Source organism: Saimiri boliviensis, chromosome 1 (genome assembly GCF_048565385.1).
Source record: "Saimiri boliviensis isolate mSaiBol1 chromosome 1, mSaiBol1.pri, whole genome shotgun sequence".
In the NCBI taxonomy this organism is placed as follows: Eukaryota; Metazoa; Chordata; class Mammalia; order Primates; family Cebidae; genus Saimiri; species Saimiri boliviensis.
This window is the reverse complement of record NC_133449.1, coordinates 64,121,681-64,149,108: the sequence shown is the minus strand read 5'-3', so window position 1 is coordinate 64,149,108 and position 27,428 is coordinate 64,121,681. Positions and strand designations below refer to the sequence as shown.

The window sequence follows — 27,428 nt, the reverse complement described above, 5'->3', positions numbered from 1 at the left end:
GCCACTTAGTACTGTTTCAGCTTTCCTACCACCTCTGCCAGCCAATCCCATCTTCTTGGGAATCTGGCCTCCCTATTGGCTGTCACACACCTTTAAACTGCCTGCTTTGTGACATCATTCTCTCACCAGGCCTACTGCCACCTGGTAGAATCTTGGGGTAGCCTGTAAATTTGTATCATCGCAGGTGGCCAGTGACCAGTGTGACCAGTGGCCTTCATACTGGACACATGCACTCCTTGGCTTCAGCCACCCAGACATCCACTAGGATCATCTCTTCACCCCTTGTATCTACAGTTGATGTTTCTTCTCTGACCATGTCAGGTAAAGACAGAAACTTTCTTGACAGTTTTTCATTCGACTTCTTTCCCCCTAACTTTAGATTTTTTTTACCCCTATAGTCCCAAAGAACTTGGAATAGCAGGGAAAGTATTGAAGTAGAAATCTAGAGACCTCATTTCAGTTTTGGCTTTGACATTTATTACCTGTGTGATTTTAGGAAACTCTTCATTCTCTCAAAACATCTGTTTCCTTATGTGTTACATTATGATTACAGATTGGTTTTCTCTCTGGCCCTTTCTTTTCTAATGCTGAGTCTTAAATGGCACACATATACAAAATGAAATCAGATACTTCTTGAGGGTGTTCATCTCAACAGAAACAGAGAGAAAGCCTAAGTGGCATAGAAAACTGGCAACAAATTTTGAGGTGTTCCATGTGTAATAGTCTCCGTCCACTAATATTTCAACTCTACAATTTTAAAATCAGTGATGTTTTAAATATTCAGCCAGGCACGGTGGCTCACACCTGTAATCTCAGCACTTTGGGAGGACATCTCCCTCACTAATATTTCAACTTTACTATTCTATATTTAGTGATGTGTAGTGATGTTTTTAATATTCAGCTGGGCATGGTAGCTCCCGCCTGTAATCTCAGTGCTTTGGGAGGCCGAGATGGGAGAATTGCTTGAGCCTAAGAGTTCGAGACCAGTTTGGGTAACATGGAAAGACCCATCTCTACAATTTTTTAAAAAAAATAAGCCAGGTATGGTGGCATGCCAGCTACCCAGGAGGCTGAGGTGGGAGGATCAGTTGACTGTTTGAGCCCAGGAGATTGAGGCTGCAGTGAGCCACGTTCACACCACTGGACTTCAGCCTGGGTGACAAGGCAAGACTCTTTCTCAAACAAACAAACAAAAGTAATACTCACACTCTGGAGATTCCTATCTGAACTAGATGGAAAAAGAAAATGAAGAGTACTGGATTATAAGGAGGCAGATATTCTAGTGTAAGGAATTTGGGATTTTAAATGAAAGCAAAAAGACAGGGTCCCCTACATTTCCCCTTGGGATATGCTCTGGAGAATGACACAATGATTTCAAGGGAAAGAATATATATTTTAAATTTTAGAAGAAAAGCAGAAAGACAACAGAGTGAAATCTCAGAATACGGCAAAATGATGTTGGTTTTAGGAAATGTTTAGATCAATAAACTAGAAAGAAAACAGGCTAGAATAGAGTATCCAAAAAAAAATAGCTTATCAGAATTCACATTCAGTTTTTTTCTGTTTCCTTTTGAACATAGATGACACTTGACAGTTTTTAATATAAACATTTTAGAAATGATGCTTTCAGGCCAAGCACAGTGGCTTACATTGTAATCCCAGTACTTTGGGAGGCTGAGGCAGGCAGATCACTTGACGTCAGGAGTACGAGACCAGTTTGGCAAACATGGCGAAACCCTGTCTCTATTAAAAATAAAAAAAAAATTGCCAGGCGCAGTGGTGGGTGCCTATAATCCAAGCTACTGGGGAGGCTGAGGCACGAGAATTGCTTGAGCCCGGGAGGCAAAGGCTGCAGTGAGCCAAGGTCAAGTCACTGCACTCCAACCTTAGTGACAAGAGTGAAAAAAAAAAAAAAACAACAAAGAAAACTTTTCTTGTGAAACTATCAGGTAGTATTTTGAATTATGATTAAAAAAAAAAAAAAGGCTTGGGAAGGGCAAAGAACGACCCTTCAGATTTACCAATGGCATGGGTTAAATGTAAACTCTAGGAAATATCACATGACATGTAGAAGCAAAATGTGACAGTAAGGGTTATAAAAATAATAGCTGTACTATATTTTAGTAGGCCAAAATTGCCATATTAAAAGTTCTGTTTCTCCTGGTTTCTGGTCTATGTTCAGAGAAAAGAATCCTGGCAAGGAAGTCATGGTAATGATATTAACACAATGGTAAAACTTAAACAGGTCAATGTGACCTCTCTCACCCTCAGTTATTCATAAAATGAGGTCCTTCTCTAAGGACCTCCCAGTAGGACCTCCCAGTTCTAAAATTCTCCAATTCTAGGTAACAGTTATGAGTCAATACTCACCAAGATTCAAGGGAAAGATAGGGAAGGGAGAAGTTAGCTTCTAGCCTAGGAAATAACGTGCAAACCCAAACCACTTGGGTCTTCTGCACATCTGTGCCCATATTGGACACAAAGGCAGTTCATCACAAGAGGAACAAGCTGCTTCAGCACTCATGGCCATCATAAATTGTTTGGCTTTTGGTATCTCAGTGAGTATCAGTATTAGAGGCTTCCTGATTGCAACAACCTTAAGACAATGCTGTTCTTCAAATAAGGTGAAATTTTTTTAATCTCATCAGTTTGTTCATCTCTCTCTTCTTTCCTACAGAAGATTTCCAAAATACTCCTTTACTTGGAACTGCAAATTCTCTGCAGCTCTCTCTTCCTGTGGTGAGCAATGCGACTTCTTTTACAGGAAGCATCTCCAACTTCTCCAGAGCCTCTGCTCCAGCTGTTAGCTCAGCATGGCTACTGCCATCAGCCTCTGGCACCTCTTTCCAGCCACTCACGGGCAGTGCCTACCTTTACCAACATTCTAGCACATCTATGTTGTCTGGGGTTAGTGGCCAGAGCCATAGCTCTAATTCAGCTGCCTCTTACCCAGGCATTTTTGAGCGGGACATTACAGCAAGCACAGCAAAGAAGTCATCCTCACTCAGGGACTTCACTGTGACTGTCAATGACCAGAACACAGCTGTCTCTTCCATGTCTATGACAGCCCACCATGATAAAAATTCAGATGCCAATATTATAGTCCCTCTGTATCCAACACTATCTGCCAGCCTTGTTCAGGGGACACAATCTCAAATTCCAAAGAAGCAGGGCCATAGCCTGTCACTTCCCTACCAGAAAGGAAGCCAGATCTACTACTATAATCCAGGCACACTGGGGCTTCAACTCTCTGGAGAACTTGGCCCCTGGCTGCAATCCTATGGCTCAGTGTCATATACAGGAAATAAAGCCTCTGCCTATCAACCAGAAATGGTGATGGTGCTAAAGGAGGTTCAGCCCACAAAAGTTCTACCACCAGTCTGCAATTCTGGGATGTATTACTCTGTGTCTGCTCAATCCATCACAGAAACCAGTTTTGACGGTGAGTACAAACAGCAAGAAAGAAGAGGAATAAACACAGTATTGAAAGGGAGGGTCAAATCTATAGCTGAGTGGTAAGTCCATGGATAGGTAGAATTTAAGTCCTGAGACTTCAACCACTATTCTTGGGCATTGCTCTCCGTTTTCAGGTTCTATCTAAGAACACCTTCTAAGTGAGAACGTGTAACACTATAATGGCCCTCTATGCCACATGTAAGAGAGTCCCAAGAGGTACCACACTTTTTATTGCCCTGGCTGACCCGTTCCCCTGCACCAGCACTCTGTAACTTTCTTAATCTATTACTTTAGTCTCTTTGGAAGGCACTTCAGAACTCTTATTTTCACAGTGACATTTTGATTTTCCTTAACTTACAATAGGACTTAAGACTTTGTGCTCAGAGATCCTCTCCAAAACAAACAAACTCAGAATCTGTGCTTGCTTATATATTTCATGAGGAAGGGCTCCACTCTCTCCCCTAGACCATGGTGTAAAGGGTTCTTATTCTCTCAGGAGAGTGGAGAGAATGGAAATGACCCTATACGAGAATGTGAGGCTTTATCAAACATCTCCTATTCAAAAATCACTTTCACTTTTTATTTGGCTTACAACAACCCTATGAAATTCAAAGAAAGCCAAGAAACAATCACATCAAATGATAACCAGTAAGAAACAGTCACTGCCTATCACCCAATACAGGGTCTTGTCCATGGTCCTGAAGAAGAGCTAGTAGAAATGCCTGGTCCATGTTAGAAAGGTATCCCATTGCTGCACTGGCATATAGCGGGAACATCTCACTTACCAGGGATTGACTTCTTCCTTGATTCCTTTGTAGTGATGAAAACTTCCCTGGGGATGGATACCTCCCTGGGATTGCAATCTCCAAGCCAGACATTTTGTCTGGCACAAACTCCAGAATTCTCCAAGTCCTGCAGTACCGGAAATACCCAGATACTTGAGGGTAATCCATCACCTGAGCTTGGGGACATTTCAACAACGGCTCCAGTCCAGAGTCCAACTAATCTTTTGACACTGTCCCCAGCACCAAGCCAGGATAAAACCAAGAATAAGAATGTGGATGAGATTAAAACGAACCTTTCAGAGCCTCTAGATGCCTACCAGTTCCCAATAGAAAATCAAGATCCTCCACTGCTTCCTTTGGAAATCCCTGATATTCACCAGTTTACGTCCTGCATTGATCCTCTTGGCCAAGAGGAGCAGCCTGGTTCCGAAAATGCCAATCTGAGAAAGAACAGCCTGAGTCTTGAGGGCCAAGGGATACTTGAGAATGGGATCGAGTCTAGCAGTGATCTTGCAGACATCACTACATTGGTCGAGGATACTCACCTCCCCTCGATCTTCAGTTCCTTACAATATCTTGACCAACCCCAAAGTCCCTCCATCTTCAGTTCCTTACAGGATCTTGACAAACCCAAAAGTTCTTCAGCAAAGAACGCCAAAGATTGCAGTGCCATCAAGGTAATTCAGGTTCAGGAAAAGTCAAGCGTCATAAAGGGTCACTCTGATCAAGTCAGGAAGAACAAGCATAAAGCTGCCGAGCCTATTCAGGGTGCTCCCAAGGCCAAAATCCAGCCAAAGAACCCAGAGAGCCTGTTACATGGAGAAGTGGCTGTTTGCAGTGCTACCGGCAGTGACAGTGCTTCTGTGAGCAAGGGCAAGCATTCTAGCAACAAACCTCACAAAGCCGCATCCAGCAGGAGCAGCACAACTAAGAGGCATGGGCAGGAAAAGACCAAAAGGAGCAGAGAGAACAGCTCCAAGAAATCTGAAGACAGTAAGCAGTCAGGGACCAAAGTCGAGGTAGAAGAGAAGCAAGCCATTCCCAGTATGAAGCGGAAGAAATATCAACCTGAGCTTAGCCAAGAGACATTCAAAAAGCCACGAAGCTCCCTAGGCATGCAAATGCTAGAGTCTGTGCAAGTTTTCCATGCACTGGGGAAAAAGATTGACAAAAAAACTGGATTATCTTCCTCCCGGACTCTGGGAAGCTCAAGTAACATCCAGAACCCACAGCCATTCTCAGCTCTCCAACCATGGCTGGATACCCGACGTGAGGAGAAAGGCCCGGACAAAACTCAAGTCAGGGCCCAGAAACTGGATGATAATGCTGAACAAGAGTGTCCATCTCCATCACAGAATGAGTTGCCACCACCTGGGAAGGTCAAGTTGGTACCTTTGCCCTTTCCAACCCTGGACAAACCGCAAGCTGGATCTGTTTCTCGGTGGCCACACCCTCCTGCCACACATAGGCCTGCTGTGGCTTGCCCTGCTCGACCTGGTTCTACTAACTCAGCTCAGTCAACTGAAGTCAATCTGTCCCAACCAGCTCCTACCAACACATCTCTGACAGGTCCTGCCAGACCAGCTCAGCCAATTTCGACCAATGAAACCCAACCCGGTGCAGCCAACCCTAACCAGCCTCCTATTGCCTCTCAGTTTGCTGCTTCTAGGCCAGCACCCTGCGAAACATCATCTTGCTCTTCTCCCCAGCGGGAGCCTGTTTCCACTGCTGTCATCAGTCTCCAGTCACTGCCCAAGCCTCAAAATCAATTTCTAATCCAAGACTTCAGCTTACAACCCAGGCCATGGAGGACACCTAACATTTCTGGGCCAGTAATGTCAACGCCCATCACAAAGGAGCAGAGGCCAGAGCGCGAGGCCATGAAGAGGAAGGCTCAGCAAGAGCGTGAGAACGCTGCCAAATACACCTCTTTGGGACAACTGCAGTTCTTCATCCAAAGGGAAAAAGATATGGAAATTTCTCAATACTACGGCTACAGAATCTAGGAGCTGCTGAGACTGTTGGCTTTACTTTGGATACCAGCTGGTTTTCCAAATATATAGATAGATACTAATTTATTCCAATAATATATTTTTAATACTTAACAAAGAATGTAATAGAATTAATAGATAAGTAATAAATAGGCTTTTGAGTTTTGAGATGCTGTTTACTGTGGGTTTTCTTTGGTGGGGTGGGGATCAAAGGCTGCCTTAGAAGGAATTATGGCTGGACACAGTGGCTCATGCCTGCAATGGAATCCCAGCACTTTGGGAGGCCGAGGTGGGCGGATCACCTGAGGCCGGGAGTTCGAGACTGGCCTGACCAACATGGATAAACCTCATCTCTAAAAAAAAAAGAAAAGAAAAAAAAATAGTTTCTGATATATAATTCACCTAACATAAAATTCACTATTCAAAATCATACGATTGGGCTGGGAGCGGCCTGTAATCCCAGCACTTTGGGAGGCTGAAGTGGGTGGATCACTTGAGCTCAGGAGTTCAAGACCAGCCTGGCCAACATGGTGAAATCCCGTCTCTACTGAAAATACAAAATATCAGCCGGGCGTAGTGGCGGGTGCCTGTAGTCCCAGATATGCTTGAACCCGCAAGGGGGAATTTGCAGTGAGCCAAGATGGCACCACTGCACTCCAGCCTGGGTAACAAAGCAAGACTCAGTCTCAAAATAAAAAACAAACAAACAGAAAATTGTACAAATCAGGGGCATTTAGTATGTCACAAAGTTGTACAATCATTGTAACTATCTGAGCCATTACATTTTCATCATCCCCCTACCCATTAGCAGTCACTCCTCATTCCCTCCTCCCTCTGGCCCAAGGCAACCACCAATCTCTGGATTTAACGTTTTCTGGACATTTCACATAAATGGAATCATATAATATGTGACCTTTGGTATCTGGCTTCTTTCATTTACTACTATGTTTTATTTTATGTTGTTTTTATTTTTATTTTTTGCAATTTAGCTCAATGTTAATGTTTCTCAAGCATTATTTTGACCAGGTACCCTTGTTTAAGCTATGAACATTGACAGCGTCCATTATATAGCCACACTTGAAGTTATTGAGGATTTAACCATTTTCTAATATTAGCCTACTTTCTACATTGCTTTTTCACATATATGCCCATTAACAAATGGAATGTCTGATGCATTTATCAGTTTGTGAGTGTTTCTGGAAAATTGCAGTAAGTGTGAAGATCAATTTCCATGCTGGCATTGCATGCATCCAAATATTAATGCAGAGGCATAGAATTAGAGTAACAAAAGAGCATATTCAAACCCTAGCATGCCCCATTCCCCTTGCTATTGCTTGTTTCGCTTAGTCATTTAGTACTATGTTTTAAAGGTTTATCTATGCTGTAGTGTGTGTCTGAACTTCATTGCTTTTCATGTGGCATAATATTCCCATTGTATGACTACACCACATTGGCTTATCCATTCATCCGTTATTAGACATTTGGGTGTTTCCACTAGCAATCTATATTTATTGAGAGTTTATTCCATGCCAGGCAGCACCTGGCTCAGTTATTCACCCATTTCACAGATAAGGAGTTAGAGAGTCTTAAGAATTTGTCCAAGATCAAGAGCTAGCTAGCAAGTGCTAGCAATAGCCGGGATTTGAACTCAGGCATTTTAGACTTCAAAGGTAATAGATTCATATGACAGAACATTGGAAAGATACAAAATGGTGACAATGGAAATTCACCCTTTCCCCAAGTTTCGCAGTCACTACCTAACCCCTCCCTTAGAGGCATCTACTTTTCCCACTTTAAATAATGATTCTTTCAGAGAAATTATTTATTTTTACCCCAACATGTATGAATTACAATTTACTGAATAATCTGCCCCATTGGTTTGAAATGTCACTTTTATGTATAGAACATTTCTATGTGTGTTTCCATTACTCTTTTCAGAACCGTCCTTTTTTGCCTATCTTTTATATTGGCCATTTCTCTAGAATCCTTTTTATTAACTTCTTTTTGATTTTTAAAAATTTCTTCTTTTTTTAAGGGTTTATCCATTATGTTCATTCATTCTTTTTTTTTTTTCCTTTGAGTCTCACTCTGCTGCCCAGGCCAGATTTGCACTGGTGCAACCTCGGCTCACAGCAAACTCCACCTCCTGGGTTCAAGCAATTCTTGTGCCTCAGCCTCCTGAGTAGCTGGGATTACAAGTGCACATCACCATGCTTGTCTAACTTTTGTATTTTTAGTAGACACAGGGTTTCGCCATGTTGGCCAAGCTGGTCTTGAACCCCTGGCCTCAATTGATCCACTGCCTTGGCCTCCCAAAGAGCTAGGATTACAGGTGTGAGCCACCATGCCCAGCCTGTTCATTCTTGTGTTCTTTTTAGTTTAGTCTTTATTTCTGAAGCTTTTTTTTTCTCCAAATTCCTGGTTTAATAAGGACTTGTTTATTTTGAAGAAAAAAAATGTTCCAAACATCGGGCTGTTCACAAAAATAACCCACATTATCAACTTTAGAAAACAAATCTTAAGACTATAACACTAATTATTTTTCTAGAGAATGCATTTGACATGCCAACTCTCATTCACAAAAAATACATTGTTACATTTGGGTGGAACTGCCCCACACAGCACACTAATGTGGGGGTGTAACACACATACTTGTAACTCAAAGCTGCTTTCAGGAGCTACTCAACTAAATGACATTGCCTTTGCAGTAAGGGAAGCAACTACTGAACTTATGTGTGAATGAAAAGAACTGTACTCCCTGCATAACAAGAGATTATTTTGGAGACAGTTGATAGAAACCATACATCCTTTTTATTGTTAAGCCATAAAGAGCTATCAAAATTGACCAGACATGGTGGCTCATGCCTGTAATACCAGCACTTTGGGAGGCTGAGATGGGCGGATCATGAGGTCAAGAGATGGAGACCATCCTGGTCAACAAGGTGAAATCCCGTCTCTACTGAAAATACAGAATTAGCTGGGCAGGATGGTGTACTCCTCTAGTCCCAGCTACTTGAGAGGCTGAGGCAGGAGAATTGCTTGAACCTGGGAGGTGGATGTTGCAGTGAGCTGTGATGCACTCCAGCCTGGTGACAGGACAGAGGGAGACTCCATCTCCAAAAAAAAAAAAGAGGATGGTCTCTATCTCTTGACCTTGTGATCCGCCCCCCTTAGCCTCCCAAGTGCTGGCATTACAGGCGTGAGCCACTGTGCCAGCCTCTCTTTTCTCTTATAATACCTTTGTATGGGATTTGACTACAATCCTTTTCTGTTATTCATTTTCAGATGAAATTGGTTTTTCTCCACTTTGAAAAGGAGTTGTGGTTAAGGATAACTTTTCTAAAACTTCCCCAAACTTCTCTTTTTTTTAATGTAGTATCAAATGATATGGTGGTTTGGTTTGCTTTTTGAGATTTCCTAGCTCTGTTACCCGCTTTGATTTTTATCCTTCATGTCGGCTATTCCTCCCAGTAGTTTGTCCTCTGTGTGGAGCTGCATCCTGGAAAGCTCTTGCTGCTCAGGCTCAAGAGTGGGAAGGGACTAAACTGCTTCAGCCCTTCATAGTCTATCACGGGTCCCTTGTACCTACTCACTTTGAGATTGCGCAAAACCCCTCACAGTTTCAGCTGCTGTTCTCACGTTGGCTCACTGTACTTCCCAGTGAACTTCTGCTGGCAGTTGGAAGGCATCCTGTCTGCCACTCCCTTTTGTGCGGATGCCATACCAGGCAGGTCTGGTACCCATTGGTGATGGCTTGCCTCACCTCTTGTTTTTGGGTTCAGAGGGAAAACTGTTCTCTAGTTTTGTGGTAAAGGGTTTTTGGTTTGATCTATTTCCATAAGAGGATTTGAGGAGATTCAAAACTACACAGCTGCCTCCATCTTTCTACAATCCTGCTCAATCTATTGACATAATTATTTTAAATATGGGAACCCTGTAGTTTTCTGTTCCCTGAAGCAGAGCTCCATTGCCCCAAAACTAGTTAAGACTGTGAATTAGACAAGGCTTGCTGAGTCTCCTCTGTCTAACATGGCGCCTCTGTACTTGGTCAGTCCATATTTTGAGTGAGAAGTAAAAACGTAACAGCCTAAAGGGAGCATGGGTGGAGAATCTAGAGAAAGGCCCTGATCAGAATACGTATCATTTCCTTCTCTTTGTATCTTCTTTCCTAAACATGTATAAAATTGAGCTTCCCATTGCCCTCCTCCCCGCCACCCGCCACCCCGCAAAAAAAAACCTGGTTCATACACAATTTTCTGAATCTCAGTTCATGGTAATGCCATTTTTCCAGTTGCTTGGGCCAGAAACCTTTGAAGTCATTTGACTTCTGTCTTTCCCTCCCAACTGCACACCCAGAATATTAGCAAATTTCACCTGCCCTACTTTCAAACTGCTTCTAGGAACTGTTAACTTCTAACCACATTCCTTCATTTTCACTCGTCCAAGCCCTCATCATTTCCTGCCTAGATTATTGCAATATTCAACCCAGAGGTTCCCAAACTTCTAACTTTACCCAGCCCTTGTCTCACTCCTAGGCCAAAAGAAATACTTAATAGTCCCATTTTTTAAGAAGCTAGGGGGAGGGAACGAAGCAGCACAGGCAGCAAGCAAGTCAGCGCACTGTGGCCCAGGGTGCAGCACCGAGGCTTCCTCCTCCTCTCCCTCCTTGCCCTGTTGGCGCTTACCTCCGCGGTGGCCAAAAAGAAAGACAAGGTGAAGGACGGCCCGGGGAGCGAGTGCACGGAGAAGTGGTCTTGAGGGCCTTGCACCCGCAGAGCAAGGATTGCTGCGTGGGTTTCCGCAAGGGCACCTGCGGCGCCCAGTCCCAGCGCATACGGTGCAGGATCCCCTGCAACTGGGAGGAGGAGTTTGGAGCCGACTGCAAGTACAAGTTTGAGAACTGGGGTGCGTGTGATAGCGGTACCGGCACCAAAGTCCGCCAGGGCACGCTCAAGAAGGCGCGCTACCATTCCCAGTGCCAGGAAACCATTGCGTGACCAACCCCTGCACCCCCAAGACCAAAGCCAAGAAAGGGAAGGGAAAGGACTAGAGGCTAAGCCTGGATGCAGAGGAGCCCCTGGTGTTACCTGGGGCCTGGCCTACGCCCTCCTTCTCCCTGCCCCGAGATATGACCCACTAGTGCCTTCTGTCTGCTTGTTAGTTTTTTGTTTTGTTTTTTTTTTTGAGACGGAGTTTCGCTCTTGTCACCCAGGCTGGAGTGCAATGGGGTGATCTTGGCTCACCGCAACCTCCACCTCCTGGGTTCAGGCAATTCTCCTGCCTCAGCCTCCTGAGTAGCTGGGATTACAGGCACGCACCACCATGCCCAGCTGATTTTTTGTATTTTTAGTAGAGACAGGGTTTCATCATGTTGACCAGGATGGTCTCGATCTCTTGACCTCGTGATCCACCCGCCTCGGCCTCCCAAAGTGCTGGGATTACAGGCTTGAGCCACCGCGCCCGGTCTGCTTGTTAGCTTTTTTTTTTTTTTTTTTTTTTTTTTTGATTTTTTTGAGACGGAGTTTCGCTCTTGTTACCCAGGCTGGAGTGCAATGGCACGATCTCGGCTCACCGCAACCTCCGCCCCCTGGGTTCAAGCAATTCTCCTGCCTCAGCCTCCTGAGTAGCTGGGATTACAGGCACGTGCCACCATGCCCAGCTAATGTTTTGTATTTTTAGTAGAGACGGGGTTTCACCATGTTTACCAGGATGGTCTCGATCTCTTGACCTTGTGATCCACCTGCCTCAGCCTCCCAAAGTGCTGGGATTACAGGCTTGAGCCACCGCGCCCGGCCTTGCTGGTTAGCTTTTTTTTTTTTTTTTTTTTTTTGAGCATTGTTTTATTTTCTTAACCAAAAGACAAAAACAAAATGAAAACTGGGCTTAGAATATAAGTTCTCATTTTTCAAAGCGAAAGTGTGAAAAGATCCTAGCTAAGGTTGATAACTTAAATAGTGGTAAAAGTAATTAACTTAGAATGATGGCAGCAATCACCAGAAGAAACAGAAAACAGGGGGACTAGGGATGAGGTGGTAGACTTTTACTTTAAAAATAGAGCTTCCAGGCTCACACCTGTAATCCCAGCACTTTGGGAAGTGGGCGGATCACAAGGTCAGGAGCTCAAGACCAGCCTAGCAAACATGGTGAAAGCCCATCTCTACAGAAAACACAGAAAAAAAAATTAGCTGGGCATGGTGGCAGGGACCTGTAATCCCAACTATTTCGGAGGCTGAGGAAGAAGAATTGCTTAAACCCAGGAGGCGGAGATTGCAATGAGCTGAGATCACCCCATTGCACTCCAGCCTGGGCGACAGAGCAAGACTCAGGAAAAAAAAAAAAAAAAAGAGCTACACAGCCGATTCCCCATGACGACTTGGCGTACATGCAGTATGTCCTATGGAAGTAAAGTTTTCAAATACCACCATCACCTTCTGTAACTCGTATCAATAAAGTAAAAGCCAGGTACATAAAACATAAAACAAGAACCAAGTATATAAACATACATTAATTGAGTCCCCAGATAAACCAAAAGCAGTTTTTAAAAATATTCACCACCATACCTTTTAAAACAACTTTTCCATTACCCTACAGGAGGAAGTAACCACATTCAAATGTGTTAAGCTATAAAAAAGTAAAAGGGGCTACAAGCTTTATTAAAAGTAAGTAAATGCAATAGTAATACATACAGATGGCACATGGTGCCAATTTTATTTGTAAATATAGTACTCCAACTCAAGTTTACAAGTTACACCTTTGCCACAGCCTTGGCTAAATCTTGAACTAGTGCAGAATTCAGCTGTGCTAGAGTGCTGATCTTAGCATGTTTCGACGTAGCATACTTGTTCTTGACAGTCATGTGCTTTGTAAGCCCTTGATTTACCATGACTATATTCTTAGCCAGGTGCTGCATAACTGGAAGAAGGGATTCTTCAGTGTATGACAGGTAATGCTGTAGAGTTGGCGTCCATTCACCATTATCCAGAATTTTCAGTGCTAAGCAAAAAGCTCCTCCTGCAATTTGAGAAGGAGGAAAGTGCACCATATCATAGTCCAACATAGTTAGTTCCATCAGGTATTTGGCCAAAGTATGCTGGTCAACATCAGCCTCTCCAATCTTAGAGGCTCTCCGAAGGAAGTGCAAAGGTAGAGGCCGACCCAGACCAAAGTTTAAAGCTCTTAGAATCTTCATTTCCATCTGTCTGATTTGGTGCTTAGTGTAAGTGTTGTCAGTCACAAAAGCAAAGTCACCAATTTCTGGAGGGTACATTTCTTCATATTTGCTGGCAATAAACATGGCAGTGACACCAACTAGCTGCAGCATCTTCTTGGGCACACAATTATTCTGCATGAACCGATCAATAATGGAGACAGTCATGTACATAGTCTCCTGCAACAACCTGAATTTCATTTGGACCTGTACTAGCCAGTCAATTAGGATGGCTCTCATGTTTCCAGTGACTTCCCGACCCAGTAGGTATTTTGGTCTGACTGCTTGCTCTTCCTCAAGTTGTCTCAGATAAGCATAAATATCTTTCACATATTCACTACAAAGGTTTGGATCCACTCCATCTTCTGCATCCACATCACTTACTGCAAGAATTACATCAGAGAAAGCCTGACACAGGTCTTCTTCTGCAGGGGCACATCCAGATGTTTCCATTGGGCTTAGAGAGGGAGTGTCAACCAAAATAGGCTCAGGCGAAAGTTTTTCTTCTTTAACAGGCTCAGGTTCTGGCTCTGGCACTGGCTGGGACACCGGCACTGGCACTAGCATAGGTACATTTTCCAGAGGTTTTGGTAGTTTTTTAGCAGTAACTTTTCCAGTAGCTGAAGGTTTTCCTTCCTTTTTCATAGGCATTTTGGCCTGTAGTTTTTCACTGACTTTGTTACCAATGTCCCCAAGAGCTGTTCTTGGCCTCAGTCCGGGCTTGGAGGTTGCAGCAGGGGCCATAGGCACGCGCTTTGCGCCTGCCATACTGATCTTCGTCATATTTTCAGCATTAATTTTCGAGTTCCTGGTGACTCGGAGCGCTATGGCTTCCTCTTCACCAGGCAGCAGCTCAGTAGAGAGGAGCAGAACACTGGAGAACCGACCAGCCGAGGACCTGAACCCACCAGAAACCAACAGCCGTTCCTCCGCAGCCTGCTTGTTAGCTTTAATCAATCATACCCTGCCGTGTCCCTCTCACTTCCCAGCCCCACCCCTAAGTGCCCAAAGTGGGGAGGGTCAAGGGATTCTGGGAAGCCTGAGCCTCCCCCAAAGCAATGTGAGACCCAGAGCCCACTTTGTTCTTCCCCACGATTCCATTACTAAGAAACACATTAAATAAACTGAATTCCCTCCCCACCCCCCAAAAAAGAAGTTAGGTGCCAATAATTTAACATGTATTTTTGCCTATAGTGGGCTAGATAATGGCCACCCAAAGAGATCAGGTCCTTATCCCTGGAACCAGCAGATGTTACCTTATTTGGGAAAAGGACCTTTGGAAGTGATTAAAGATCTTGAGATGGAGAGATGATCCTGAATTATCAGGGTGAGCCCTAAATGCAATCACATGTATCCTTATAAAATGGAGGGCAATGGAGATTTAATGCAGACGGGAGAGGGGAAGGCAACGTGACCATGGACGTAGATAATAGAGTGAGGCAGCCACCAGCCAAAGGATGCCAGCAGCCACCAGAAGCTGGAAGAGGCAAGGAGCAAAATTTCCACATGAGCGTCCAAGGGGAACACAGCCCTGTCAACACCTTAATTTTATTCCAGTGATACTGATTCCAGAACTCTGAGAGTAGCTTTCTGTTTCTTCAAGCCACCAAGTTGTGGTGATTTGTTACAGCAGCCACTGGAAACTAATACAATACTCTAACAAGTAAGTAGCCATCTGAAAAATAATATATTTAAGTTAAAAGAAAACCTCACTCTTTACCACAATCGCTTGCTAATGTGTGCCAGTGGGGTACTGACATCTCAAACCTTGGAATCAAGGACATTACCAGCCTCACTTCCTGTTCCACATTGATTTGCATAGGGCATTTGCCAAAAACCCACCTTCACAAAGATATAGTATCATTGAAAGGAGTGTGGCATGACCTGCTGTTGAAACTATGAACTATACTTACTAGCTAGAAGCTCATAGAGTATCTAACAAATGTTAAGTGTTGCTATGAATCCTTCACAAATTTAAAATTCCCACTTACACCCAGATGAATCTGCTGTAGTATATGGTGTCTTGGGAGCACATTGTTATACTTTTGTTTTTTTTAGACAGGGTCTCACTCTGTTGCCCAGGCTAGAGCGCAGTGGTGTGATCATAACTTACTGCTGCAACCTCAAACCTCAAACCTCAAGAGATCCTTCTACCTCAGCCTCCCAAAGCACTGGGATTATAGGTGTGAGCCACTGTGCCTGGCTGTTACACCTTTTGAACCACAGTCCTAATTGGTTTTCAGGTTCCCACCCTTTTCCCTAAAATTTGTTGACATGGCCATAATGATCCTTTCAAAACACAAATCAGATCCTGTCACTCATTTGCTCAATCCTTCTCATCGCTTCTCATTTCTCACAGAGTCAAAGCCAACATTCTTACAATGAATGGCCTATAAAATCTTACCTACAGCAGGGGTCAGCAAATATTTTCTGTAAAGAGCCAGTTAAATATGTTAGTTTTTGTGGGATAGATTGTCTCTCTCTCAGCAACTCTACTTTGCAGTTGTAGCATGAAAGCAGCCACAGAATACATAAATAAATGAGCATGGCTATGTTCCAATAAAACTTTATTTACAAAAACAGGCTGCACTGGCTTGCTGACTCGTGCCCTACATGATTTACTGCTATGCTCCCCTTCACTGCACTCCAGGCACACTGAGCCCCCTTACTGAGCCTTGAATGCACAAGCAAGCTCCTGACTCAAGGCCTCTACACTTGCTATTCCCTAGTTGGAAAGCTCTTCTTACTGCCAAGTATTTTTTCAAATCTTTTCAATGGGAGTTTCCTTGACCACAGTAGTTGGAATTGGAGTTGCCTCACTGCTTCTCCCTTCCCTCAATCTGATTCCCTGTGCCAGGGCCCATTGCTTCCACAGTATTTTGAATCTTGTAATACACTATGTAATTGACTTCTTTATCATGATAATTTTTGTATTCCACCACTCCTTCATCCATCACTAAACTATAACATCCCTGAGGGCAGGGAAATTTTTGTCTGCTTTGTTCACTGATAACGTGCCTAATGCCTTAAACAGTGTCTGGCACATAGATGATAATCAGTAAATATTTGTGAAATTACTAACTGAGTATTTTTCAGTGTACACACATAGTGACATGCAATTCTTTCTTTTCTTTCTTTTTTTTTTTTTTTTGAGAAAGAGTTTCACTCTTGTGTAGGCTGGAGTGCAAAAGCATGATCTTGGCTCACCACAATCTCCACCTCCCAGATTCAAGCGATTCTCCTGCCTCAGCCTCTCAAGTAGCTGATATTACAGGCATGCACCACCATGCTTAGCTAATTTTGTATCTTTAGTAGAGACAGGGTTTCTCCATGTTGGTCAGGCTGGTCTCAAACTCCCAACCTCAGCTGATCCACCTGCCTTGGCCTCCCAAAGTTGGGATTATAGGCGTTAGCCACCACACTTGGCTACCTGCAATTCTTTATCCCTCATTAAAGTTATAGTTCCTGGTCATAATTCAGGCCCTATATTTGAAAAGAAATATGTAAACCAAATATACAATGATAAAATCCTTCACTCTAAATGTCCAATTCTCGAATAGCTATAAAGTTTCTGATGTCATTTAACTCTTGTGGAAATTTGCAACCTTGAAAATGGCACTGTGACCTCAAACAAAGGCTTTGAATTATTGGAAAATAAATTATATAGTACACATCTAGCAAGCAGGTAACAAAAGAAAATATGTCATATAAAATGGATTCCTCATGTACAGATTTAAACATAAATTTAGAAATATATAAGCATTAAACATCTTTCCAAGCATGCATAAGGACTCATTTTCCAAAGTGATCATTTTTCTTGGCGATGAGAGAGACCAGTCTTCAAACAAACTATAGGTGGAGCTCCAAACCACAGATTCACCTTTATGTTACTGGTTTTACAGAAGCCTTCTCAAGAAACAACTTCATTGGGCAATTCCAACTACAGCTGAAAAGAAACATATATGCATACATTCATAATGCACAAACTTAAAAGATCCCAGTGCATTTGGTACATTTCCCTTTATTTGAATCAGCTCATTCTATATCTTTTTCTTCCCAAGTATTTACTTTTTAAATCTATTTGTCATTTTATATTCCCAGTGGACTCACAGCAAAAATTTTAACAATACCAACAATTTGTCTTTAGTACACATTCCATTTCTGCTTTCATAGTCCCTCCATTCCCAAGCAATGTTCAAGATAGGCTGTTTAGTGTCTCTATGCATGGAGCTCACCTAGCCTCCCCTTGAGAATATTGGTCATCTTTTAAAGACTTTTTTTCCTTCTAAACTTTCATCCACGAAAGCCTTAAAACAACTGGAACTCAGTTTTTCTGTTTCATTTTGGTAGACCCATGCCAGACACAGACCCAAGAGCATGATAGATATTCAATAAACATTTTCTCAATTAATAAGGGCATCTACCCTTGAGGCTTTCTGCTTCTAGCTCTAAGTGCCTTGTAGAGAAGGCTGGGTCCCAGAAGCAAAATGGTCATTGTTTTTCACTGTTCATCTCAGCAATCAGTATAATTAGCTAGCCCATTCCTGTAAATCATTTTGGGGACAGTGAGACAATATTTATCTCAACATCTGAACATTCAACAATGTAGAGTGTCACATCTGGGTTCACAAGCCATTCTAGGCAGTGGGGAAAGAGCTGTGGGCAAGACAGAAAAAGATCATGTCTTTCTGGAAATTATATTCTAGTGGGGAATCAAAGACAATTAGCAACCCAAATCATATCAGTGATAAGGACTACCAAGATAATTAAAACAAGACCAACTAATGATGGATGACTGGGTGGCTCCTTAGAATGGGTTGTCAGAGAAGTTCTCCTTGAGGGGTTAACATGTAAACTGAGAAATGAATGATAAGGCAGAGCCGGCCAAATGAAGATCAGAGTAAAAGCACCCCAGAAAGAGGAATCGGCTATACAAAGTTCTTGAGTGGAAAAGCAGATGTTTGGATGGAGTGGGTGGAGAGTATTACGCAAGGAGATTGGAAGATGAAGTCAGAGAGGCAACAGGGGCCAAGTCACTCTGTAATCCCCAGTAAGGAGTATGGATGTTTATTCTAAGTGCTATGGGACTTCACTAAAGAGTTTTAAGCCCAGAAGTGATGGAATCTGATTTTTGCTTTAAAAAGACCACTAGTGGCCAGGCGTGGTGGCTCACACTTGTAATTCAAGCACTTTGGGAGGTTGAGGTGGGTGGATCACCTGAGGTCAGAAGGTAAAGACCAGCATGGCCAACATGGCAAAACCCCATCTCTACTAAAAAAAAAAATACAAAAATTAGCCAGGTGTGGTGGTGGGTGCCTGTAATCCCAGCTACTCAGGAAGCTGAGGAAAGGAGAATTGCTTGAACCCGGGAGGCAGAGGTTGCAGCCAAGATTGCGCCACACCGCACTCCAGCCTGGGTGACAGAGCAAGACTCCATCTCAAAAAAAAAAAAAAAAATCATTAGCTGCTGTTGTAAGAATGCATTATAGTAGGTAAGAATGAATGCCCTCCTGTACTAAAGCAATTGTCCCTCTAGGTATGCCACTTAACACAGGAGTACCAACTATGCAAGTGAAATACACCTGAAGTCTGGAGTCTTCCTTGTTTCCCATGCCCCTCCAAAGCTCCTCTGGGTCTGTGTTTTTCTTTTCCTTTTATTCTTTTTGCTTTTTAGCGATAGGGGTCTTACTATGTTGCCCAGGCTGGGATGCAGTGGCTATTCACAGGTGAGATCATAGCACACCACAGCCTTAAACTCCTGGGCTCAAGTGATCCTCCTGGGTTTTTTGTTTTATTTTGTTTTTTGAGAGACATGATCTCATTCTGTTGTCCAGGCTGGAGAGCAGTGGTGCAATCATAGCTCACTATATCCTCAAACTCCTGGGCTTAAACGCTCTTCCTGCCTCAGCCTCCCAAAGTGCTGGGATTATAGGCATGAGCCAGCACACTGGGTCCAGGAGTGTGTTTTCTAAACCTCAATGTTACATATACAATTAAGAACTTCACATTCTAGGCATCTTTTGCTGCTGCCCAAAAATGAGCAGGTAGGAATAAGCATGCAGGAGTGCAGGAGATCTTACATTGGCATATGCAAGAGGCCAGATGGGGGCTGCTATATTCAGGAAAAGTGTTCATGGCCAGGTGTGGGCACCAGAAGGAAAGAGCATCTCAATTCCTAACTTGGTCTTAGTCTGCCAAATGAGCTGCTGAAGCCTATTTGCTAAAAGAATACCTTCCATGCTTAGCCTCCAATCTTTAGGGCAGGGGTAGGCAGGATATTCTCCTCAGTTATGCCAAGAACCTTTTATAGCTCTGATTTCCTGATTGTGTGTACAAAATTGTTTAGTTTTAAACTTTTCCAGTTAAACAAGAAATGAGGAATGTAAAATTTTCACCATGGCCAAGATTTCCTCGTTGTTTCGGTCCCTAGAAAGCTGAGTATTGAACTTTGCCCCAAATATCAAAAAATATAGTCAACATTTACAAATTATCTACCTAAAATGACTAGATCCTTCACTTAGCCATTGCCTTAAGAACTGCTAGCAACTGTGCATATTAACTTTCTGATATCAGGAACAGCCTCTACGTGGCTGGCGCTGGCTGTTTATGACTATGCGCATCCCTTTTATATGTGTGTCTTAGTTATAGCTTCTTAAAGTCTTCGCACCATAATCTTAAAATCTAGGATGTTTGTAAATTCTCTTTACCTGTTAAGCTAAACATAAAAAAAAAGAACTACTTTAGAAATTGAGCTCAATGGGAGTAGATCCCTATGTTTCCTGCCCCACCAGCTCTACTTCTGCGTGTACTTCCACCGTAAGAGTATCCATCTGCTAGATTTGTTTGCTGATGTATCCCTAACACCTAAAACAGAACCTGGAACATAGTAGACACTCAGTAAACATTTACTGACTGAGAGGTTGAATAGATTGGATTTTGGCTTGTGTTGCCTCCTGCCAGAACCCTAGCTACACTGTATGCCCACCCTATGACCAGCATCTCCAGTGCATCAATTTCTTTCTTTTTATTTCTTTTTTTTTTTTTTGAGACGGAATTTCGCTCTTGTTACCCAGGCTGGAGTGCAATGGCGTGATCTCGGCTCACCGCAACCTCCGCCTCCTGGGCTCAGGCAATTCTCCTGCCTCAGCCTCCTGAGTAGCTGGGATTACAGGCACGCACCACCATGCCCAGCTGATTTTTTGTATTTTTAGTAGAGACAGGGTTTAACCATGTTGATCAGGAAGGTCTGGATCTCTTGACCTCGTGATCCACCTGCCTCGGCCTCCCGAAGTGCTGGGATTACAGGCGTGAGCCAGCGCGCCCGGCCAGTGCGTCAATTTCTTTAGGCTCAACCCATTATGTGTACGTTCTGAAGACAGTCACCAGAGAGAGCTTTGAAGATAGAGTAGCGCATTATGTACAATTATCTTCCCAGATTTATCTGCAGTAGATCCATGAGAGTCAATAGTAGACCCAAGTACATTAATGCCTGCTGGGGGCAAAAGGGGAGGTGATGATGCAATTAAGTACTTTCAACCCCAAGTCTGAAAAGTTGATGACTACACAGAATCACTTCAGGTAACTCCAACAGAAATATACACAACAGAGTTTGGGAGAAATGAGAGATCTGGAGGCTGGCTAGGTGGAGGAGGCAACATCTGAACTAGGGCTTTAAGCTAGACCTTGAATAGGTCATGCCATCACATTAACTAACTCACAGGAAGGCTCTCAAAATTTTGGGAAAGTGTCCCCCAGAGACTTAAGACTTTTAAGCCAAAGCATAACGTTTCACAAAGTCTCCTGAGACAGAATGACTAGCAAGCTTGCAGGACCTTTTTGGAAAGAGAGTGTGTATGGATTCATACAGACACACACCTACATGCAGAACGTACCGCTCTGTATCTGATGCATAAAACCACCTTGTCCCAGTCTCAGGGCAGGAACTGTCATACAGATCTTTGTGTCTCCACTGCTTTTGTATGGTGGCTCTTAAGAGATTAAACCCTTTTTTTCGAATATTTTATAGCTTTTTTGACATTAAAAAGTTAGTCTCAGCCCGGTGCAGTGGCACACACCAGTAATCCCAGTACGTTGGGAAGCAGAAGCAGGAAGATTGTTTGAGTCCAGAAGTTGGAGACCACAGTGAGCTTTGATCACACCACTGCAGTCCTGTGCTGGCCTGGGTGACACTGCAAGACCTTGTCTTACCAAAAAAAAAAAAAAAAAGTTAGACTTATGTTCTTTTCTAAGCAGTAACAACTATTGCCTAATATCTAAGACTAACAATTTTGTGTAGAATGTAACGCAAGCTGAAAAATACATTCGAAAGACTTCCTGTCCCCCAATTTATAAATCCTGGTTTAGCTAAGTATGCAGGGGTACTGGGATCAGCAATCCCTCCTTAAAAGCAGGAGTATTGTGAGCGTGATGAGGGGCTAACCCAAACCAAAATAATTTTAAAACCAAACCTTAGCTTGGTCATTGGTTCCGCCGTCTTTCTTGTTCCTTTTCCTTTACCAAGATGGCCACTGTATCGTTCGCTCCTCATTGGTCAGATTTTCAGCAGGTGATTCACGCCCACCCACTAGCTCTCCATCCCAAGTCCTAAATCCTTGAGAAAGTAACAGACCGACGAGAGGGAGTGGGCGGAGCGAGCGCCGGATGTGACGTTTCCGGAAGCTCCGAGTGTCATCTGCGGGGAAAGGTGGGGAAGGGTCCCGGGAACGTGGTGGGGCGGGGGCTCTGATTGTGGTCGGACTCTGAAGGGGAACGGCTGCCGTGAGTGTGGGGCCTGCAGCCTTCTCTCCGCGAGTCCCCTGCGCGGCCTGCCTTGCTCGAGGCACCCGACGGCTTCGGTCTCCGCGGGCTGGCGCCTGCCCAGCCAGGCCCAGCGTTTCCCCGCCTACTGTGTTTGAACGGTCCTGAAAACCCTGGATGATTGTGCCCGGGCTTGGCAACTTGGTCTTGAGTGCCTTTAAGAAGTGCTCCTCAGGCAGTTGTCAGTGGAGCCCTTCCCACTGTATACGCCCCCTCCGCTCATTCCTGCTACTTCCTTTCTCCTCCCCGTATTTTCCCCTCGGTCCTTTACGCCGCCCTTCCCCCTCATTTGCAGATGCTGCATCCCGTTTTTGGAATTGCTCAACCCGTTGGTAGCCGGCGCCGCTTCCTGGCCTCGGGAGGTGGTTCCTTTCTTAACCCACAAGAACCTCTCCCAAGAGGTACTGAGATGCAACGACCATCCTCTGTTTCAGTTAACTTAAATGGGCTGTGGACTAGGTTTACTAATTAGGCAACTTGGGGAGGTTTTAGATAGGCTTGCGGCTCTCTGAATCCCTAAAAAGGCCTCCTGAGAGATGGACTGTCTCTGCATCCCTAGTAGTCCTCACGGCTTTTGTGCTATTAGTGAGAGTGTTTTAGAGGGGAAGCTTTGTGGAGGCATTGTGACCCGAATATTGCAGAGACCTAAAGATGGAATTGGCTAAGATTACCCCTGAAGGAAGAGTTGTAGCAGAAAAGAAAAACAGTGGATAGACAAACAAATGTAAGGGTGCCTGGGCGGATTGGAGTCCTGACTGAAGCAAAAGATCTCTGTTGGGGTGGGCCAGTTGCCACAGGGCCTTAAATTCCAAGAAATTTTACTGTAGCTTGTATATTCTAGAGCATGCTAATTAGGGTTTCATGTAATGCAATGTGTATCAATTGCCCAGATTTATTTTGGAGATGATAGTGGTGATATCTGGTTGGAATCTGGAATCTGATTCTAACAGCAACTATACCTAGAAAGACTAGAATTGCTGAAGTTTTTGGACCCGAGGAGGGAAATCTGAGTTGGTTGGTTGGTTTTTGCAATCCAAGTTACCATCGTGCCCTTTTGTTATTCAAAGAGTGCTCAGTCTATGAAGATGAGTAAATGGTTGTTTTCAAAATCCAAATTCCTTGCCATGATGAATGAATGATTTTATAGATTGACTGTAGTGGTTTAGTGAGCAGAGATGATTATGAGCATTAATTCCCAGACCAGTTACCCTAACTGACCTTGTGCTCAAATATGAAAAAGTACACCACAGAAAATGTCAGTTACTCTCAGATTAAATAAAAATGGTCAAGCTTGAAGTCAGTTAACAATCCTCATGAAAGTTCACTGAGTGCACTCTGCCAGGTAGTGGGGTGGAGGTATGTGGGTGTCTGGAAGGAGAAATAATAAAAAATGAAAGATACTGCTCCTACTCTTACGGTGCTGTGGGTGGAGCCACCTAATGTAAAGGAATTTGATTAACTTGAACTGAACCTTTAGTTGACCCACTGCGGTTATACTACTTGTACCACCTAATTATGGGACAGGGATTGTACGTTTTCAAGTCTGCCAGTCCTTTCATCATTGTGATTTGGGGTGAGGGTGTCAGTCTTCTTGTAAGAAAGTCTTTTATTTAATAGGAGCCACAGCATTGGGTATGTTTCTCTTATATTTTCTTATTAAGGTAGAGGTCTGTGAGATAAACTGTAAGACACTGCTGGGATGATGGGGACAATGGTATTGATGCCATCTGTTTTTTCTGTCTCAGAACTTAGTCCTGATGTCTGACCATGGAGATGTAAGCCTCCCGCCCGAAGACCGGGTGAGGGCTCTCTCCCAGCTGGGTAGTGCGGTAGAGGTGAATGAAGATATTCCACCCCGTCGGTACTTCCGCTCTGGAGTTGAGATTATCCGAATGGCATCCATTTACTCTGAGGAAGGCAACATTGAACATGCCTTCATCCTCTATAACAAGTATATCACGTAAGACACCTACGGTTTCCTTTTTCCTTTCTGGTGACGGGTGCCTCGCTTATTCAGCTCAAAATTGCTAAAACTACAGAACTTCGCAATATCATCAACATTAATCATTTTTGCTGGCGACTCCTACATATTGGCTGTCCTTGCCATTCAAAGGCATGAGTGCTGAAGGTGTTATTTTCATGACTCAGTAATTTATGAGTAAGAGATTTAGCTCTTTGGCCTATGCCTACATAGCCCAGCTGTTAGACAAAAGAGTTGGTGGTTAAACTAGACATGTTATGTACTGATGAATGCTTTTACTGTCCTCTTTCTACTAAAGCAGCCAGTCATAGAAATATTGTTGGGGTCTAGCAGAGCCAAAATTCCTCACTTCTACTTATTTTGTTGCAAATTGAGTGATACAGGAAAATTTTTTTTCCTCTTAACCTTTATCATAATCATGCAAATCATCAAATAATTAGTAATTGCCTGCAGTTTGTGTGGCTCATCATAATAAGACCTTTCCTTGGAGCTGTTTATCATCTTAGGGTAGGCAGCATAAGTGGAAGATTTCAGTACTATTAACAGCAAACAACTCCTAAAACTCTATTGACAGTGAAATGATACATAATTTAGAAAGAAAATAATATTAAAGGTCTTATTTATCATTTCTAATCTTGTTCTTTCACAATACCAGGACTTTAAAAAAAAAATTATAATGTATTTGGTTCTTAGTAGTTCATAGTGTATTTCACCTGCATAATTTCACTTGATCTTCATAGTTCTGTGTGCATGTTGTAGAGCACACTACCCTACATTCTACATATAAGGAAACAAGCTCAGTGTTTGGTGATATGCTCATGTTTGAAGTGACAGACCTTGGTTTTCTAACTTCTAATTCAGGATTTGTTCTACAACATAGGTCCTGTTCTTGTTTTCTATTTAGTAATGTTCTATGAGTCAAAGGTAGTCTTTTGAGATCATAGTCAGGAACCACACTGGCTATTTTTTGGTTATTTTTCTTACTACTGATTTATGATTTATGAGTAGGTAACATAAATTTCTGCAGAATTCAGAGGCACAGAAAAGTAACTATAGTTAAAAGTAAGTCTCAGCTGGGTGTGGTGGCTCTTGCCTGTAAACCCAGCACTTTGGGAGGCTGAGGTGGGCAGATCACCTGAGATCAGGGGTTCAAGACCAGCTTAGCCAACATGGCGAAACCCTGTCTCTACTAAAAATACAAAAATTAATCAGGCATGGTGGTGCAAGCCTGTAATCCTAGCTACTTGGGAGGCTGAGGCAGGAAGATAGCTTGAAACCGGGAGGTGAAGGTTACAGTGAGCTAAGATTGTGCCACTGCACGCCAGACTAGGCCACAGAGTGAGACGCTTGTCTCAAAAAAAAAAGTCTCCCCACCCACTACTCTTTTCCCCCTAACCCTCAGTTCTCCTCAGAGATAATCACTCTTAGTAGTTTCTTAGCTGTCTTCCAAGAGATAATATACACATACCAGTTATATCACATTGTTTTTGATTACATACTCCTCTAAAGCAGGGCTTTTCAACTTTGGCACTATTGACCTTTTGAGCTGAATTCTTTGTTGTGGAAGCTGTCCTGTGTGTAACAGAATGTTTAGCAGCATCCCTGGTTTCTCCTCACTAGATTCCAGTATCCCTCCTCCCCACAGTGTGACAACTAAAAATATCTCCAGATGTTATCTGATGTTCTCCAAGGAACAGAATCACCTCTGTTTGAAAACCAGTGCTCTAAAGAAAAGTAGGTGGAAAAGTGAACTGCCTAGGATTCATATTGTAATTGTAAAGTGGAGAAATGGGACTTTATTGTCTTTTTTATTTAGAAGTGTTGTCTAAGTGAGAAAACCTTAGATAAGTTAAATTTAACAGAGTTTAGTCCAGTACAAAATGGTCTGGGGAACACTTAGGACCAAAAGTGGTGCAGAATGTTCCACTCCATAGTGGAGGTTGTGCAGACTATATTTATAGTCAGAGAAAAGGAAATGAGATACAGAAATAGTCTGATTGGCTACAGTTCTCTGTTTGCCTTATTTGGTCATGTTTTGGCAGCTGTTAGCCTCTGATTGGCTGGAGGTTTCAGCTGCTATGATTGGTTGAGACTCAGCTGTTTGTTATACTTGTAACCTAACTCTTATGTTAAGTTACAGTTTGTTTATACATTAAATTAGGTTACAGTTCACTATGTTTGGAGGCAGCTTTAACTTAACACTTGTTTTGTTAAAGATCTGTAGTTCGTTAATGCCATTATGCCATGTCATGTGGACTCAATGTTGTTAAGCTTTCATGGAATTGTAATTATATTTCTGCTTCTCTTTGCTGTTATGAGTTTTTAATTCCTAGGCACACTATTTAGTTTCCTGAGAAGTTTTTTTTTTTGACTGCTGTCCTCTTTATATACTCTACTCCTGGTAGGAATAATAGTTTTTTTTTTTTTTTTTTTTTTTTTTTTGAGACGGAGTTTTGCTCTTGTTACCCAGGCTGGAGTGCAATGGCACGGTCTCGGCTCACCGCAACCTCCGCCTCCTGGGTTCAGGCAATTCTCCTGCCTCAGCCTCCTGAGTAGCTGGGACTACAGGCACGCGCCACCATGCCCAGCTAATTTTTTGTATTTTTAGTAGAGACGGGGTTTCACCATGTTGACCAGGTTGGTCTCGATCTCTCGACCTCGTGATCCACCCGCCTCGGCCTCCCAAAGTGCTGGGATTACAGGCTTGAGCCACCGCGCCCGACCTGGAATAATAGTCTTATATATTTCCTATAAGCTTGTAGATTGTTCTCTCAGAATGAAATCCAGGAACACAATTCCTTTGGAGAAACACTAATTCAGAAAGTTCAGTAGAATCACGGATTCAGTCTACCAGGTGTTTTCTGAAGAGCTTTCAGAGTCCTATTGCCCCACAATGGAAAGGGCTTTCAGGGCAAAGACCTTATTTATTCAACACATATGTATTGAGTATACCTGGGATCTACATGGCACTGCACTAGGTCCTGGACACAGAGTAGTGAGTGAAATGGCCTCTGTCCTTATTGGTGTTCCTTTATAGGTATGGGAGAAGACAGTAAACAGATAAGCAAATAAATACAGTTTACCCTTGAACAACACAGAGGTTAGCACCAATCCCCCATGCAATCAATAATATACATATGACTGGGCATGGTGGCTCACGCCTGTAATCCCAGCACTTTGGGAAGCCAAAG

General features: G+C 43.2%; 2 protein-coding genes and 2 pseudogenes across 3 annotated transcripts in view; 3 read left to right on the top strand and 1 right to left on the bottom strand.

Annotated features, from left to right (window-relative positions):
- Window positions 1–227: 227 nt before the first annotated feature.
- LOC101050165 (uncharacterized protein C2orf78-like) lies at window positions 228–6,247 on the top strand. The gene is made up of 3 exons (XM_003922844.3): window positions 228–321; window positions 2,678–3,442; window positions 4,275–6,247. The coding sequence occupies exons 1-3, from the start codon at window positions 228–230 to the stop codon at window positions 6,245–6,247; spliced, it is 2,832 nt and encodes a 943-aa protein (XP_003922893.3).
- A 2,030-nt stretch (window positions 6,248–8,277) lies between these two features.
- Window positions 8,278–14,304, bottom strand: LOC120367584 (G2/mitotic-specific cyclin-B1 pseudogene; annotated as a pseudogene).
- Window positions 9,948–11,282, top strand: LOC101049845 (midkine pseudogene; annotated as a pseudogene).
- A 7,758-nt stretch (window positions 14,305–22,062) lies between the features above and the next one.
- The window catches only part of STAMBP (STAM binding protein), a 33,900-nt gene continuing 28,534 nt past the window's right edge, over window positions 22,063–27,428 (top strand). The window contains exons 1-3 of one of the 2 annotated variants that reach the window (XM_003922600.4): window positions 22,068–22,143; window positions 22,552–22,657; window positions 24,002–24,216. In XM_003922600.4, the coding sequence (XP_003922649.1) occupies window positions 24,014–24,216 (203 nt within the window). In that variant the 5' untranslated portion in view covers window positions 22,068–22,143; window positions 22,552–22,657; window positions 24,002–24,013. Of the gene's footprint in view, window positions 22,144–22,551; window positions 22,658–24,001; window positions 24,217–27,428 lie in introns of both variants that reach the window. The other variant, XM_074398225.1, reaches the window with a different exon arrangement.

What these genes read in the sequence shown, in the direction of transcription:
- LOC101050165 (XM_003922844.3), top strand. Translation starts at nt 228, where the DNA reads ATGCACTCCTTGGCTTCAGCCACCCAGACATCCACTAGGATCATCTCT. An exon ending in TTCTTCTCTGACCATGTCAG is followed by an intron (nt 322 to 2,677) that starts GTAAAGACAGAA and finishes TCTTTCCTACAG; the next exon opens with AAGATTTCCAAAATACTCCT. An exon ending in CACAGAAACCAGTTTTGACG is followed by an intron (nt 3,443 to 4,274) that starts GTGAGTACAAAC and finishes ATTCCTTTGTAG; the next exon opens with TGATGAAAACTTCCCTGGGG.